The following is a 16,286-nucleotide window of genomic DNA, read 5'->3' on the forward strand; positions in this document are numbered from 1 at the left end:
AGATTTAGGTGTGCCTGTGATAGGCTGAAGCAACACAACATAGTGAGCCGTTGATATCAATTACAGATTTTAGTTGTTCGTATTCCTTTCTTTTTCACGCATGGTTATATGTGCAATTATTTCTATGAAACGACTACTCCAGTAATTGCCTATTAAAGGTGGTTCCTCGATCCCGTTGTATTGATTGGTTTTTGGTCATGAATTCAGGGATCTTATTTGAACAAAGTGAGCGTTAAAAGCCGTGTCTGCATGATCCTAACGCGGCAATCTTTCGAATGAGCCAAACTTGTATTTTGTCTGCATTGCCCCTTTCTGTGTAATGGGCCAGTAGGTAGGTAAGCATACCTTAGACAGGAAACCAGGGCGCTTGCTCCCATACATGGGCTGTGTCCTCGTGTGGGTCTTATAAAAATCCGGTCGTAGATAAAATAGAAGCACTCGCATAGCCATAAATATCTTTCGGGCGGTGTTATGCGCCACGAAAAGAAATAAAAAGAAATGCTGTACACACGCAACCTCTTAGTTCTTTTTCTGCTTTAATAAAATTTAGAGGGGTGCACTGGCACGGAAACAAACCCCTGGCTATGATCCTGGAAAGAAGTGTTTGTAGGTGTTGACGTATGGCTGGTTGGACGGGGAAGTGCCGAGGTGCATGTAGTCAATCTCGCCATCTTTGATGTACTGTGACGTCTTGAACACTGTGTACAGAATGGGAAGCAGCAGGTTGGGAAATAAAAGTTCACGACTTTCTCTTCGCGTGAATTACTGAAAGCACCAAACACAGCAACGTTGTCCCGGACACCCAGTGGTCCCATTGGCTAGCGTTAATGCCTTGGCGCACACTCAGTAGATGGCCTGGGAGATACTAAAACTAATTTTGGCTGGAGAACAGGCTGCGTTCGCCAAGACCTGGGCTGTGACGGCGTTTCCTCGGGTGGGTCGCTAATCGACCTACTGTACAAAAAAGGCGTTGTTCCGCCTGTATGTCGCACTGGTTTGCTAGCACTTGTTTCCTCGGGTCCCAAGCTGCTCCGTTGTTCCACGTGAAGGCTTTGGTGGCTGGTTGACCAATGTGGTGCTAGCAGGTAAGCCTTTTCTTGACTACATTCGAGGGCCTATACACCAGGATCCGTGTCTGCATGCGGGTTGTACATCTAGACATACATAAGAAAGAACAGGTGGTCAGTGTCCTTATCCCGCAGGTTTATCTACTCGTGGTTGATAGCCTCGGACTTGTAGATACACGGCGAAGTCCTGAGCGCTCTGTGCAGATCTGGAACTAGTACGATGAGGCGAGAAAAAAAAAGAGTTCACGTCTCCATTTTGAACATGGTTCATTGCAAGCGGTAAATAAAGCAGCGTTTCGTCGGGCTCATGGCCGCCCCTTCACGTCTGAGGGCTTTGATGAACTCTGAGTAGTTGTCCAGTAGGGTGGTAAACCTATTCTTGACTGAAAGTCACGGCCCATGTGCCAGGGCCTGCGCAGGATCTCAAAGATGGTTGCCGAACGTCTAACCGTAAATTGATCTCGACCGTACATCACAAAAAACGGTTAGGTGCTGTTCACATCAGGAAGATTGGCCAGGGTCATCGCGACCCACTTTTGGTTGATCACAAAGGCCTGGCTGATATACAGCGATGTCGTGAACGATCAACGCAAATAGGCAAGAATCTCTTTGGGACGGAAAAAGTCAGCGTCTTCGTTTTTCACGTGGTTCAATCCAAGCTCACAAGAAAGCACCGTTTCACGAGCTCATAGAGGTCCCCTTTGCACACTTGAAGGCTTTTCCGAACGGCGGATAGTTGCTCGGTGTGGTGGTAAACGTGTTCTTAGCCGGAGCCCAAGGCCCATGCGCCAGGTTTACACAACGTCTAACTGCACAGAAGAAACAACAGTTGGCTGGTGTCCCCGTCACGCAGGTGGCCAGAGTCATTGCGGTACGCTTGTGGTTGATCTCTTCGGTCTTGTCGGTGTGCATCGACGTTTTGAACACCTCATGCACACCAGGAACTATTTTGTTAGTACAAAAAAAAAACGTCCACGTTTTCATTTTTCACCTGGCTCATTCCAAGCGGAAAACTTGGCACCGTATCCTCGAGCTCACAGCAGTTCTGTTGGAACACTTTAAGGTTTGTTGAGCTCTTGATAGTTGGCCATTGCGATGTTAACTCTATTCCTGGTCCGTGGCAAGGGCCCTTGCAACTGCGCCTGTGTGGTATCTGCGTGGGGGTTGTAGAACGTGCAACCGCGCAGCAGGAGAAACCACAGTTGGTCGGAGTCCTCATAGCGCAGATTGGTCAGGGTGATCACAATTCGCTTGTGGTTGACTGTCTGGGTCTTGTCAGTGTGCATCGACGTCTTGTTGAACGCCTCGTGCACATCGGAAACCGGCGCATTGTCCGCCCCCAGGATGCGCAGCACACGACGGAATCCCCCGTTCGTCTTTTCGGTTACCTGGGAAGAGATAGCACGAAAGGTCAAAAGTGAGCAACTGATGACAGGTATGTACTTGTACACACGTACACGTATGCGTTCCTGCTAAATCCGCTATTCACTAACCAGATGACATCCCTCGCATGCTTGCTAGAACTTAAGCTGTGTCAAGCAGAGGACCATCCTTTCTGACCTCCTCTACTGAACAGATTGTACTCACTAAAAAGTTTAGCCGTCAATTTATTCACTTGACAACACTAGAAACGACCACGGATATGTTCGAAGCGCCATGGACACGGCGCCCGCACGCCGCAGAAGAACAAAAAACACCGGCGTGCGTCGTATGCTACGTTTTAATCGGATTCTCAACGGTGGTGTCAACTGATAGGTTATTAATCCCACTCACATTGGAGTCGAGGGATTACTTTGCGTTCGGTGGGGTAGAGTTTGGAACGTCCAACACACATCATGTGCTTAGCACGGACTAGTACGGCCATCCTGCGGAGACTGACGTAACCAGCGACGGCGCATTCACATGGTTGCCTGCATGCGTCCCTCTCCAATGAATACAACGTATAAAAACCACTTTTCCTCGTGAAACCTTGTTGACCAGTCTCAGCTCATTCTACCCTAACGTGTACTCGTGCAGCACTGTTTTACGAGGAGTAGGCAGCTCCTCATATCACCCTTTTCTGGCGGAAAGACACCGCACTCCCCCGCTAAGTGGGAGTGGGTAACGTTTCCTACGCATTATAAATCATGGCCAAAGTTGTGTTAAGAGCCTCGCATCGCTTCATCTCTCTTTCATGCGTCATATTCTATAATAAAAAGCAAACACGCTAACCCAAAAAAGTTCTTTAGAATGCACTGCCATGAATTCCCACTTCCAAAGTTTTCCTAGGGCACATATTCGTGACCATCTGCCAATTTTCTTCCCGATGAGATACAAAAATGGTAAATCCAGAAACAAAGTAAAGTAAATGAAATATCGCGACATAAATAGCACCACCACTGAATCTTTTGCAAGCAGGTTGGCCGGTACAGACTGCGAGAACACTTTGTATTGCAAAGGCCCTGATCAGGCATACGAAGCATTCATCGAGAAATATCAGAATATTTATAACCAATGTTTTCCTTATATTGCACAAGTTGCGCCTCGCAAGGCTAGGCTAGGAAACCTTGTATAACTAGCGATTACCTAAAACCGGTTAAAAATCCGACTCTTTACCAACGCTTTATAGCTACTAGAAGTGTTGAAGATCTTAAAGTCTTTAAAAAGTGTAAAACTAAAAGAAATGTACTCATGAAAAGAAGTAAACAGTACTATTTTCAAAACCTTGTTAAAAATGAGGCCTCTCGCAGTTCTGAAGCTGTCTGGAAGCACCTAAACATTCTCTTAAATCGTTCCTCAAACCAAAATACTGGGGTGGCAGAAGTTATCTTAAATGGAGAACAAATAACCGGAAATGAAGTGGCCAATGCGTTCAATGATTACTTTATCTCTATCGCGAATAGTACTCATTCCCTATACTGCACACAATTTTTATCTCCCAAATTGCGCAAAAGCGCATTTTTATATTCAACAAATGAGGGAGAAATCAGAGCGGTATTTTCTACCTTAAAAATAGCAGCTGTTGTGATATTGAAGACTTAAAAACGAAACGTGTGAAGAATACTGCTGCGATTGTAGCTACAGTATTAGTTCATATAGAACATTTATCATTCTCAGAGGGGAAATTCCCAAATAGGTTACAGTTAGCAAAAGTTTCCGTAATTTATTAGAGTGGTGACATCCATGACATGTCTAACTATAGACCTATATCAGTATTGCCAATATTTTCTAAATTAATCGAAACGTTGATTCATTAAATAATGTCAGCTTTAAAAAAAACGAGCGATCATAACTTATTTCCAATTCCGCTTTATGAAAAATCGATCTACTGAAACGGCATTTTTATTACAGAAGGAATAATACTAGAATCTTTCAAAAAAGGAACTTGTACTTTAGGAGTATTCATTGATTACTCGAAAGAATTCGATCGAATGAATCACAACACTTTTACTAAAACTTGGAAACTATGGTTTTCGAGGTACGTTTCTTGCGCTTATAAAGAGTTATTTGTGTGAACGGAAGCAACAGGTAATCATAAACAACTATAGATCAAACCTTAAGACCTTGCTAGGTGGTGTACCACAAGGTAGCGTCCTCGGGCCACCACTGTTTAATTTATACGTAAATGAAATTGTAAACATTGACAAAGGGTGTAAAATAATTCTATATGCTAACGACACCACTCTATATTTCCAAGAATCAACATTACATTAACTTGAAATAAAGGTGAACAACACTCTAGAACATTTAAATAAGTGGAGCATAAGTAACTCTTTAGACATAAGCGTTTCTAAATCTAAAGCAGTGTTATTTCGACACAGAAACAAAACAATTGACTCGGAGCTTCGTTTAACAATTGGAGCATGTAATGTGGAGCTTGTTCAAACAGTGAAAAATCTTGGGGTTGTCTTTCACGAGCACATGTCCTGGAATGCTCATGTTGACGCCACCTATTCAAAACTCTCTCGTAGTGTTGGCGTGTTGTCCCGCTTACGTTTATTGCTGCCCAAAAATATGAAATTACTACTATATTCCATTTCCCTATATTCCCTTTGATATGTCGCCAGAAGACGACAACGATGATGTGCGCGCGAGAGAGGTACTGGGTCCTGTGGCACGAGCGCGCCTCACGTGTCGAACGCTGGCCAGTGCTGTCTCCAACGCTCGAACCACTGCCTATGTTCCCAACCTCTTGAGTTGTAATAAATCGTCGGCAGCCATCCACGGCTGTGCGGACGCAACAATTTGGCGACGAGGAAGACTGCGGACTCACCGGCACTTCACCGGCAGGTCACCGACGTCAAGAAACGGAACGACATGGCGACGTGCGACTTCGGTCGGCTACCCGAATTCAGCGGCAGCTCCGGCTCCTGGAGATCCTGGTATGGAAGGCTTCAATTCTTCTTCGAAGCTAACGACATCAAGGACGCTTCCAAGAAACGCGCTCACCTGCTAACGCTGTGCGGGGAACAGACGTACGACATCGTCTGCGCCCTCGTTCAACCCAAGCAGCCCAGCGAAGTGGACTATGATGACATCGTTGAGGTGCTCAAGGCTCACTTTGATCCGCAACCTTCTGAAGTCTTCTGCAGGGCACGCTTCCAACGACGGGACCAAAGGCACGACGAAACGGTCAGTGATTACGTGGCAGCGCTCAAGAAACTAGCAGCGGATTGTAATTTTGGCACCAGCACAGATATGGCTGCGAATCCGTCTATGCTACCACTGGACGTAATGTTGCGAGATCGTTTCGTCTGTGGTCTTCGGAATGAGCAGGTCCAACAGCGGCTATTTGCAGAAAAGGACTTGACGTTCAAGAAAGCTTTTGACTTCGCATTGAGAGCTGAAAACGCCGTTGAAGACCAGAAAAACGTCAAGGCGGAATGGAGAGAGATCCACAAAGCCAGTACAAGTACCTGCCATACGGGAAGGACAGGCCGCTCCAGCAGCTACGCCGAGAAGAAGAACCAACGTTGTTGGCGTTGTGACGCACAACATAGTCCGGACACTTACAAGTTCCAGACAACTTCCTGCAACTACTGCAAGAAACGCGGACACATCGAAAAAGCGTGTATCAAAAAGCGCAAAGAGGCAAGAACTAAAGGGAACAACAGCATCGAATATCCATGTGAAGGAAGTTCGACAACAGCATCAGCCCAGGACTCGACTTCTCAAGAGTCGCCAAGCAAGGCGCTTTATGAGCTCAACACCTTAATGGACATATCCAGCACCCAGAAGGTCATGATGCAGCTACGTGTACATGGCAAATCGTTGACCTTCGAAGTCGACTCAGGTGCAGCCTGCACTCTTATCAGTGAGACAACGTTCAGATCCACGTGGACGAATGACCCACCTCGGCTCCAGACGAACAACATTCTCCTACGCACATGGTCAGGCCAGTCTCTTCCAGTGCTCGGCTGTGCAACGGTAGAAGTAACGCGCAAGGGCAAGACTTTGACATTACCACTTGTGATAATCAAGGGATCAGGTTGTAAGCTCCTCGGACGAAACTGGTTTCCTCATTTGGGAGTAGAGATAACCGGAATCGACAAGATGATTGAAGAAACGGTGCGACAGTGCTCTGAACGCCAATCAACAATCAACGCAGAAGAGCCCAACAAAAGCTCCGATTCCCTCATGGGACCGTCCCCAGACACCATGGCACACACTGCATGTTGACTTCGTGGGACCACTACTCGGGCGCACCTACTTGGTTGTTGTGGACGCGTACACCAAGTGGGTAGAAGTCCGTCACGTCACCCAGACAACATCCGCGGTTGTCATTGACGTACTCCGGAGCCTCTTCGCTACGTTCGGCATTCCACGGAAAGTCGTCTCGGACAACGGAAGAGCCTTTATTTCAACCGAGATAAAGCAGTTCTACGCATCAAATGGCATACAAGCTATGACGTCACCAGCGTATCACCCTGCAACAAACGTGCAAGCAGAACGATACGTGGCAGAACTGAAGAGAGCCCTCTTAATGGATAAACACTACTCCATACAGTGCAGACTTGCAAGGTTCCTGTATCGGCAACACACGACGGTGCACACAGCCACAGGAATGACACCGGCGAGAGCGATGTTTGGCCGCGAACTTTTATGTCCCCTCGATCTGCTCAAGCCAGAGAAGGAAACGCAGACCTCTGATCACCAGCCGACGCTGAAACAATCACGTCGTTTCGACGAAGGGGAAAGGGTGCTCATACGACAGTTCTTAAGAAAGCCAGATTGGATTGAAGGCGAAATTCTGCGCCGCGTCGGACCACGATCCTGGGTGGTAAAAAGCGCCCTTGGAAAGGTTCGTCGTCATCTGAACCACATCAGGAAAGCGAGCCAGAGCAGGACGCCCACGGACTGGAGCACAGCAGACAATTTCGCTGACACAGCGCAAGAGATGCCGTCGAGTTCTGCTGTTCCACTGATACCGGACTCGCTGGATACTCCAGATGTTTCCTCGCAACCATCGACCTCAACGTCTCAAGCAGGGACCACCCGGCAACTGCGACCAGCTGAGGCTAGGCGGCCTCCAGATCGCTATGGAGACTTTGTTTACTGTTTTCTCTAAGGGGGGAAGAATTGATATGTCGCCAGAAGACGACAACGATGATGTGCGCGCGAGAGAGGCACTGGGTCCTGTGGCACGAGCGCGCCTCACGTGTCGAACGCTGGCCAGTGCTGTCTCCAACGCCCGACTACTGCCTATGTTCCAACCTCTTGAGTTGTAATAAATCGTCGGCAGCCATCCACGGCTGTGCGGACGCAACACCCTTTTCTGTATTCCCTATATTCCCTTTTCGGCTCAACATTACGATATCGTTTCCTTGTGTGGGGTACCACAACCGTTGCAAATCTGGATAAAATTCAAAGGCTTCAAAAAAAGGCCGCTAAGGCAATTGAAAATGTAGCATGTGACGAGCACATAGGCCCCATTTTTACAGAAGCTAAGGATGGTCCATGTACATTACTCGTACAATTCGGTATTGCTCGCGCGATACAAACTATATATATCAAAAACGACCTATACTTAACGCAGCTCGCTGGATTAACAAACCGTCCTCGTGCCTACGATACTCGGTGCACGCACACGTGTAGTATTCCCAACAAACGCACCAACTACGGTAGACAAATGCTTCAATATACCCCACCCACTGCAATAAATTCCTTTTAAGCTTGAAAACCTGAGATTTATTATATAGTCATGTCCATGATGATTAATATTATTGCTGGAGACATAGGGAAATTTTGTTTGACTGCGTTACCCTGTCACTGGTTATTTTATTGGAATGTACAGGTCCACGTAGAAGTAAACGGAGCACGGGAGCAGTGGCCGAACTGCATCGCAGCGCCGCGTATGGGCGCCGACGGGAACCATGGAGCGCCAGTCAAAGAGTGTGTTCGCACTGTCCCCGTTGCCCTATCTGATATGTTTAATCGCCGCTCTGCTGGCGTGTTTTGCGGGGCGCGACGGTTTTCGAAAGGCAGCGCTGGGCTATAGAGGGGCGCTGATTGCACTGCCGCTTGCAGGCATCAGTGGTGGCCGAATCAGCAGCTGTTGGGCTGGATGAAGCTGCGCACGCTCCAGCCCAAAAAAAATGCATCAAATTTACAAATAAATGTTTTTCTCTCAATTTGTAGAGCTCTCTGTTCTCAATAAAATGACACTATTATTGCCATGAAATAACATTCCTTTATTTCTCTAAGTGCGTAAGAAAGACTGCCCTAAGATTGCTTCATACGGCGCCAATATTTCGATGAAATAACTTTCCTTTGTATCTTTAAAGGTGTAAAAAAAGATTGCTCGAAGGTGGCTTCACCGCATGGCTTCGGTGCCTTGCAAAAAAACGCCGTTAGGGCGCTAAAATTACCGATGACTAGTATAGTCGTCATGGGCGATGACGGCCATACTCGCGATCGGTCATTTTGGTACAAAATTTTATGACGACTATACTCGTCAGCGAGAGCGAGAGGGTTAATGCGAAAACAAAATATGCGCCCTGTGAAGCCCGCTGTAATAGAAGACGATTGTATCTATTCATCACGGCGTTCTTCAACACCGAAAATTTCCATCGCATGGGCATTTTGTATTTCCCTTTCTTCAGAATAGACCTGAGCTGAGTGCAGCAGTAACTTGGGAGAAGACCAAAATTAAAAAAAAGAAACAATGTTGAAAGCCAGATTTTTTTTTTTTCCGAACAAGAAAAATTTCTGTGAATGTGCTTTCTTATTGTCCAAAGCAATTTTTGTGTCGGCTTACAATAAATTATACCGCAAAGACATGCCATGAAAAACCGCAGCGGCCAACAATTTTATGCCGCTCTTTTCAGCATGCAACAAGGCACGTTTCCGGGTGCGCGCAGCTTCGTCCAGCTCAACAGCGGTGGATTCAGCCACCGCTGATGCCTGCAAGCGGCAGTGCAATAGCGCCCCCTCTATAGCCCAGCGCTGCCTTTTAAAGACCGTCGCGCCCAGCAAGACACCCCAGCAGAGCGCCGATTAAACATATCAGATAAGGCGGCGGGGGCAGTGCGAACACACTCTTAACCTGTGACACACGACAACGCTAGATCTCCTTTAAACTAAACCCCTTTCGCCACGTCAAAAGACATTTTGTGGAAAGGAGTGGCGCTCCTGACACACAGCAACACCCGATCTCCTTTATGTAGTCGCTGTAACTGACACACCAATAAAGTGGCGCTAGCAGTTCTGTGGAAAAAGCATGCACAATAACAAAAATAAAGTTCGGCTAATAGACCTTTTTTTGTTATTTTAGATAAGAACTGTGCGGTTTATTGTTGTTTAGAAAGAATAAATAGGTAATTTCACATATTTGTATTAAACAGCAACGATGGAGTGCTTTTTTAGCCTATGTTCCGTGCCTAATCTGGCAACAGTGGGCAGATGTTTGGTGCAATTTATTTCATTGCAGTTTTAACAATTTATGAAGGTATTATGAAATTGCATTTGGTCTCACTAAGTTCTGGGAAGCTTATGATTTGCAAGCGCCTGCCTACGAGGCTGCGCCGCTAGCTGCTCCTTTTCGTGCGGGAAAGGAGATAGGCGAACACCGCGAACATCCCTTACGGGAAATGCCCGCTGCGGTGAAGGAGATTCTCCTTTGTCGTGTGTCACGGAGGCGAACGCCGTTTCGGTAGCAGCCCTTCTCTGCAAAGGCCTTTTAGGCGCCCGTGTGTCAGGGGTATTAGACCGGCGCTCCTTGGTTCCCGTCGGCGCCCACGCGCCGTTGAACTGTATATGAGGCGCACAGGCCTCGCCAAGCCCAAAATGGCTTTTTGACTGTCCTCAGCATATTCAATGTTGAAATAAACATGACTGACTTTGACCCCCGCACAGTACGAAGCATACCCATCCGTCTAAAAATAATTGAATTATATTCTGTGCAGCTTTGCCACCTTGAATATTTCAATGAAGTCATCCCATTGGATTGATAACAAAACCAACGGCATCAAACGTATCTTTCTGTGGTAAGGCAACAAGAAGCTTGCAGCACTAGCCAGACGTGCACGACAGTAGGCCCTTGTTAGTGGGTCCTACTTATGGTTCGCGAACGTGGGTAATCCGTGTATTATTCTTTATTAAAAACAGTGAACACAACTTCTGAATATGTGCGACCGGAATATTTTTCATCCATATTTTAATGATAAATATTTCTTCCCACACTAGGCATATCTTCTCTTAATGTGTAATCTGAGTGGCTGCTGCCAGTTAGGCAATAAAGTAGGCAAGAATTAATTAAATTTACTTTTTAATTGCACCATGTTCTCCCTGACTATGGCCACACAGTGGGGAAGTCGCTCCTGCAAAATCTTTGCCATTTGTGACTATACGAGACGTGTTCCTTTTCCCGTTGACACATACGAGGTGAAATAAATAAATATGTGGGAACGTGTTCCTGAGTCTGCTTACACGTGTTTAAGGCGAAAGCCTACTAATGCTTATCATGCTACATCATATTTGCACTTGCTTTGTCGTCTTTCGGCGGAAAATGCTTTGACAGGCTTTCTACTGCTACACCGTGTTTGCGTTACTTTCTTCGCTTTTGTTTCTTAGTCTTATGGCGAATTGTTTTAGCAAGCAGACTACACCACACCACAGATTCTACAGAATCGAAGTTCTGCGCGGCTGGTGTGCACCAGTTCTAGTCACGCGCCATCCAATTTAAGTATCACGCCGTATTCTTAACTTCTACATATTCAATTCAGTTTTGTGCAGCGCGCCCATTAGCCCATGAAAGCTTCCGGTTCGTCGCTTATCCCCTAAGGGTACGTATGTCGTTAAGAAAAGAGCAACAACGATATCTTTTGATCCACCGTCCGCAGCGTGCAGAGGTATCGCAGTAGTAGCCTACTGGGCTCCTATTGTGATGACTGGTTCAAATCCCACATGGACTCAGTTGTGTCTTTATGTACACTTTACAACGGCAACGATTTTGTTTACCCGGCAACTACTACAACAACTACGGTTTCTCGCACAATCCGGCACTTAACGCTTTTGCATTAGCACATCGTTGTCGCTAATGGTACATTTCCTGCTTTGGAAGCTCAAATTCACACAAATAAGAATCCTTCAGCGGCGTCCAGGTATTGGTTTCTTGGTTTGACGACTTCGAGCATTCTGTCCACGAATGTTGTTGTAAGGTGGCTGAGAGGCGCTGTTTGTAGAATGTTTCACTGAACGAAAAATCGAAGTGACTGCACACTTTATACCGCCAGGACAGAGTTGAAATGAAAATTATATAACCAACGAAGGTGCTCCACTTTAGTTTTCGTTTTCAGGGTATTAGTTTTGTGTTGTTGCCGAGTACTCGAAGAAAACAGCCATCCACAAAATATTTTAGCATCTTTATTAGCGCATTGGCCGCTGATTCTTGCACCTGCGAAATTAATCAGCTTTCTCTCTGCCGATTCTCTTCTGACCCACGACGTGTCCCGTCATTTGCTTTGCATGTTAAGGAAAAAAAAACACTTGAAAACCAGCTTTTTAAACCAACCTTTCCAATTTCAGTTGGTGCATTGCTCCTTACGCCCGCATACACACCTGCGGGAATGCTATTTTAAGGCATGGTCAGATACTGATTCATTGAGCCTCTAAAGATGCTAGACTGCAAACAGTCTATTTTACACCCTTTCGCAAACAGGTTTCCATTGCAACTATCATCAAATATACGATAGTACCCAGCCGCATGAAGACGTGTCGTTACTGCCGGGTGAAAAATGTGCCGTCCCAACAGCTTCGCTGCGAAGGAAAGTTTGACATCCACCTGAATGCAGCAATACGGCTACAAAAGAAAGCTATACAGCTTCCTCAGAAACTTTGCAGTTGAAGAAAAATTCGTCCTGGTCCAGAATTTGAACCCGGGACCACCGCTGTGATCCCGGGTTCGAATCCTGGACCAGGACGAATTTTTCTTCAACTGCGAAGTTTCTGAGCAAGCTATATAGTTTTCCTTTGTAGCCGTATGGCTGTGGGCCCGGGTTCGAATCCTGGACCAGGATGAATTTTTCTTCAACTGCGAAGTTTCTAAGGAAGCTGTATAGCTTTCCTTTGTAGCCGTATGGCTGCATACAGGTGGATGCCACAGTTGCCTTCGCAGAAACTTACTCCACCTAGGGGATTTCCCCTAAATCTGGTCGAGTAACACCTGTACATTACTTTGAGTTGTTGATAATTCGTTCTTGCGCTACAAACGACTCGCCTCCTGGTTAGCTCAGTTGGTAGAGCGACTTCTCCGGTTAAGCAGTGGTCCCGGGTTCGAATCCTGGTCCAGGACAAATTTTTCTTCAACTTCGAAGCTTCTGAGGAAGCTGTATAGCTTTCATTTGTAGCCGTATGGCTGCATTGAGGTGGATGTCAAACGTTCCTTCGCAGAAACTTACTTCACCTTGGGGATTTCCCCAAAATCTGGTCGATCAACGACTTCGCTGCGACATCATTTGATCACAGAAAGCTATGCCCTGTTTTTTATCTTAATAGCTTTCAAAAACACGCCAACTTGCAAGCCTGCAAACATGGCAAGTGGCCGTTAAAAAGATCACGCAATGTACTATTAAAATGCTTACATACTTTTCACGTTTTTTGCACCAGGCAGAACTGAAAGAGATGAGCTACTTACTACCAAGGCTGAGATTTACGATGCCGATTGAGGCTCTTATTACTCTTATTACAGCCGTACTCTTTAGGATTCGATTTTCAGGCCTCGTGCACTCTGTGCAGCGCACAAGTGTGGCCGCGCCCACCTCTCCTGGTTGACGTCCGCGTCTCGACACTGCGCCGCTTGCTTCCGGCAGTGGCTAGCAGTGCCCGACTCCTCAAGCTCGCGGATGTTTTGTCTACGTGAGAGCAGGGTGAGGCAGAGCGTGTCCATCCCGGCTTCCGCGTCGCCGCTGGTCGTCAGGGAGACGTTGCCGCTATTCGCCTGAAAATAGTGATGTCATATCAGCCTCCATCAGGTGCAGACCGAGGACTACCCTGAAACTTCCGCATAGACGGACACCCGAAAATTTAAAGGTAACAAAGACATAGCGGAAGATAAAAACCTTGAAGAAATATTTTACAACCCAAATACTACCACAAAAGGCAAACGCATTAAAAAACACAGCAACATGTACCGATACATGTATAAAAAACATTCTAGAAAGAATTGTCGAATTATTAACTGACGCAAGTGCGTGCTCCGTCTGCAACGAGAAAGCCAGCAACTTGCGGCCTAATGATCAGAAACAGATTTTCCTCAATTCATAACGAAAGGATAAGTAGTTTTTTGCATTGCTTGAAAGCTTGCACTGTTATTATGTTTGGGCTAACAGACTTGTAAATGCGCGCATTGCTTTAAACTATACCTGCAATGCATTTATTACCGTATGACGTACTCCTTGTCATGAGCGAGAGGAACCCTGCTGTGCAAGCCCATCGTTCGGGCTATGTGGTTTCGATTTATTACCGTTCGTCTCAAACGAAAAACCAGGTTAGTGATTTCATAACATTGGCCACCTTTGCGATAATACAAGTTTAAAATCTCTTCAGCTGAACAAGGCATTAGAGTACTGAGTACTGCCGCTGACGGCTTGGGTTCGAGCTCCAGCAGGTCTAGTTCTTAGTTCTTTTTAATCCTTTGCCTAATTTTTTTTCTAAGTATTTTTTTCTAAACCTATATCTACGCGTTGTTTTTTGTTAATAAGGGTGGTTTGGTATGTTTTTACGTCGCTTTATGTTCGGGGCGCAGCCAATGACCCTGTTAAATTACCGTTCTTCATTGCCCGAACCCACATGTCACTTGGGTGCTCTGTTCAGCAATGCGTTTGGAAATACGCCTCCGGTTCGCTGGGGGCCTGACAAGCCGGGGGACACTAGCTACAGGCTGCCATCCTGGGGTGCGAGTCCGCGGCAACGCTCCGTCAGGCGCTACGGGTTACAGAACGGGAACCAGCTACGCTACCGAGCTGGAAGGTTAGGGCTACGCACCGGCGGTAGTGCCAGAACGCGCCCGGGACTACCCACCCCTGGCTCCTGGCGGCGACGGCTGGGTTCGCTACCTGCTAGCCTCACGGGTCACGGCGGTGGCCTTGATCCCTACATCAACTAGGAAGATTTACTAACATGAGCATACACTCTCTTTACGGATTCCACGGCGAAATCTGAACGCAGGAACACTGTTTTGCGTTTGTACAGTTAATTGTATCATACTGTGAAATACCGTCCCTGTGAAATGTTTGTTTCTGTGTGTCCTATCCGCTTGGTTGATTGACGGGACACCCCTATTAAAAATTATTCGAAATGTGAAACAGAACGAAGCTGCACTATATGTGTATTTATAAACAGAAGTGACCAACCATCAAAACCCAGCCAGAACTGTATTGACTTATTATGAGTTTAATGCGCACGCTACTCAGGCAATGAGGCGCGCCGTAGTGGGGGGCTCCGGATTAATTTCGACCACCTGAGGATCCTTAACGACCGCTAAAATCTCGAACATACGAGCGTTTTCGCTTTTCGCATCCATTTGAAAAGCAGCCGCCATGGCCGGGGTTCAACCCCACGTCCTTGGGCTTGGCACGGGCAAAACTTTAGGTCCTAGGGACTTTTGTCTATGCAGTGTACTCTACCATGGTGTAAGGGTTGACGCATGTTACAATGTAATGGTCTCGCTTTCTATTACACTCAGGCTTTATGTTACACTACGACCTCGAAATAAGATGTGTTACTTCAAAGCGAAAAACACCACAAAGGGAACTTCTTAAATTCTAAGTTTTCTCAAATTGAACTATTACAATTTTTCTTCTCTTTCCTGGGATTTTTTCTCACGAAGGAAGGAAGGAAGGGCGTAGAAGGAAGGCAGGAACGTTAACCTGGCTAGGGCCAAGTTTGCTATCCTGCATGTAGGAAAAGAAAAATAGGCAAAAAAGAGAAAAGAAAGAATGAAGAGAAGTTGCAGTAGGCAAGTATGCCCAGCGCTGAAGCACTGACACTGACACTGGAGGCGTTCAGTCTATAGGTTGGTGTTTAAGTTCGTAGCCCGTAGAAAAAGTAAAAGTTCCTTAGTCGCCTTCTGAGCGGATGACAGAGAGGGCCAGTGGCACAGAATCTTCTCTTCCGAAAATGGCCGCAGAGAGTCCAGGTTCCTCAATGCTGACGACAGCTTCTTTCTTTCATGCGAGTAGCGTGGGCACTCGCATAAAACGTGTCGGATCGTGTCCGGCGTGCCACACGTTTCGCACTCCTCACTTGCTGCCATTCCTATTGTGTATGAATAAGCATTTGTGAAAGCCACCCCCCACGATTTTACTTTCTTACAATAGATGTTGAATATTTTGTATTTGCTGTTTAGACTCAATTGACAAATGCCAGCAGTTCCTGCGGCAAACGCCGGAATGCTGTTCTAACTTTATAGCAGGTTTTAAGGCGAAATTCTTAAATAGGCCTCACTGAAAAAGAACCGCAGTTGTTGTACGGTAGAGAAAATGGCCGCAGCCGGTAAGAGTAAATAAACTTTTGACTTTGTATACGACAGGAAGTCGGGCCTTCAAAGTAGTACCCTGGTGCTCTATTACCACGCAATTTCCACACGCTGTCAGCTAGGGAAGAAAGCTATGACAGTGCGTTCCACGTGACAGGTGAGCGTGACAGCACGTAAGTAAAACAGGTGCACCCCATAGAGCTTCATACTAATATATACTAGAGGGAAATCTGGCGCTGCAATCGCAAGCTGCCGTGGGTGGCGCC

The 16,286-nt window shown here is 46.4% G+C and overlaps 1 protein-coding gene across 1 annotated transcript in view; it reads right to left on the reverse strand.

Moving 5' to 3' along the window:
• Positions 1–517: 517 nt before the first annotated feature.
• The window catches only part of LOC144138100 (uncharacterized), a gene marked incomplete in the record, with an annotated part of 108,405 nt that continues 92,636 nt past the window's right edge, over positions 518–16,286 (reverse strand). Inside the window, 2 exon segments of the mRNA XM_077670192.1 lie at positions 518–2,455; positions 13,304–13,482. Of these exon segments, the coding sequence (XP_077526318.1) occupies positions 2,452–2,455; positions 13,304–13,482 (183 nt within the window).

Source organism: Haemaphysalis longicornis, unplaced genomic scaffold, assembly GCF_048455015.1.
Source record: "Haemaphysalis longicornis isolate Haplotype H1 unplaced genomic scaffold, Haemaphysalis longicornis Haplotype H1 scaffold_5, whole genome shotgun sequence".
In the NCBI taxonomy this organism is placed as follows: Eukaryota; Metazoa; Arthropoda; class Arachnida; order Ixodida; family Ixodidae; genus Haemaphysalis; species Haemaphysalis longicornis.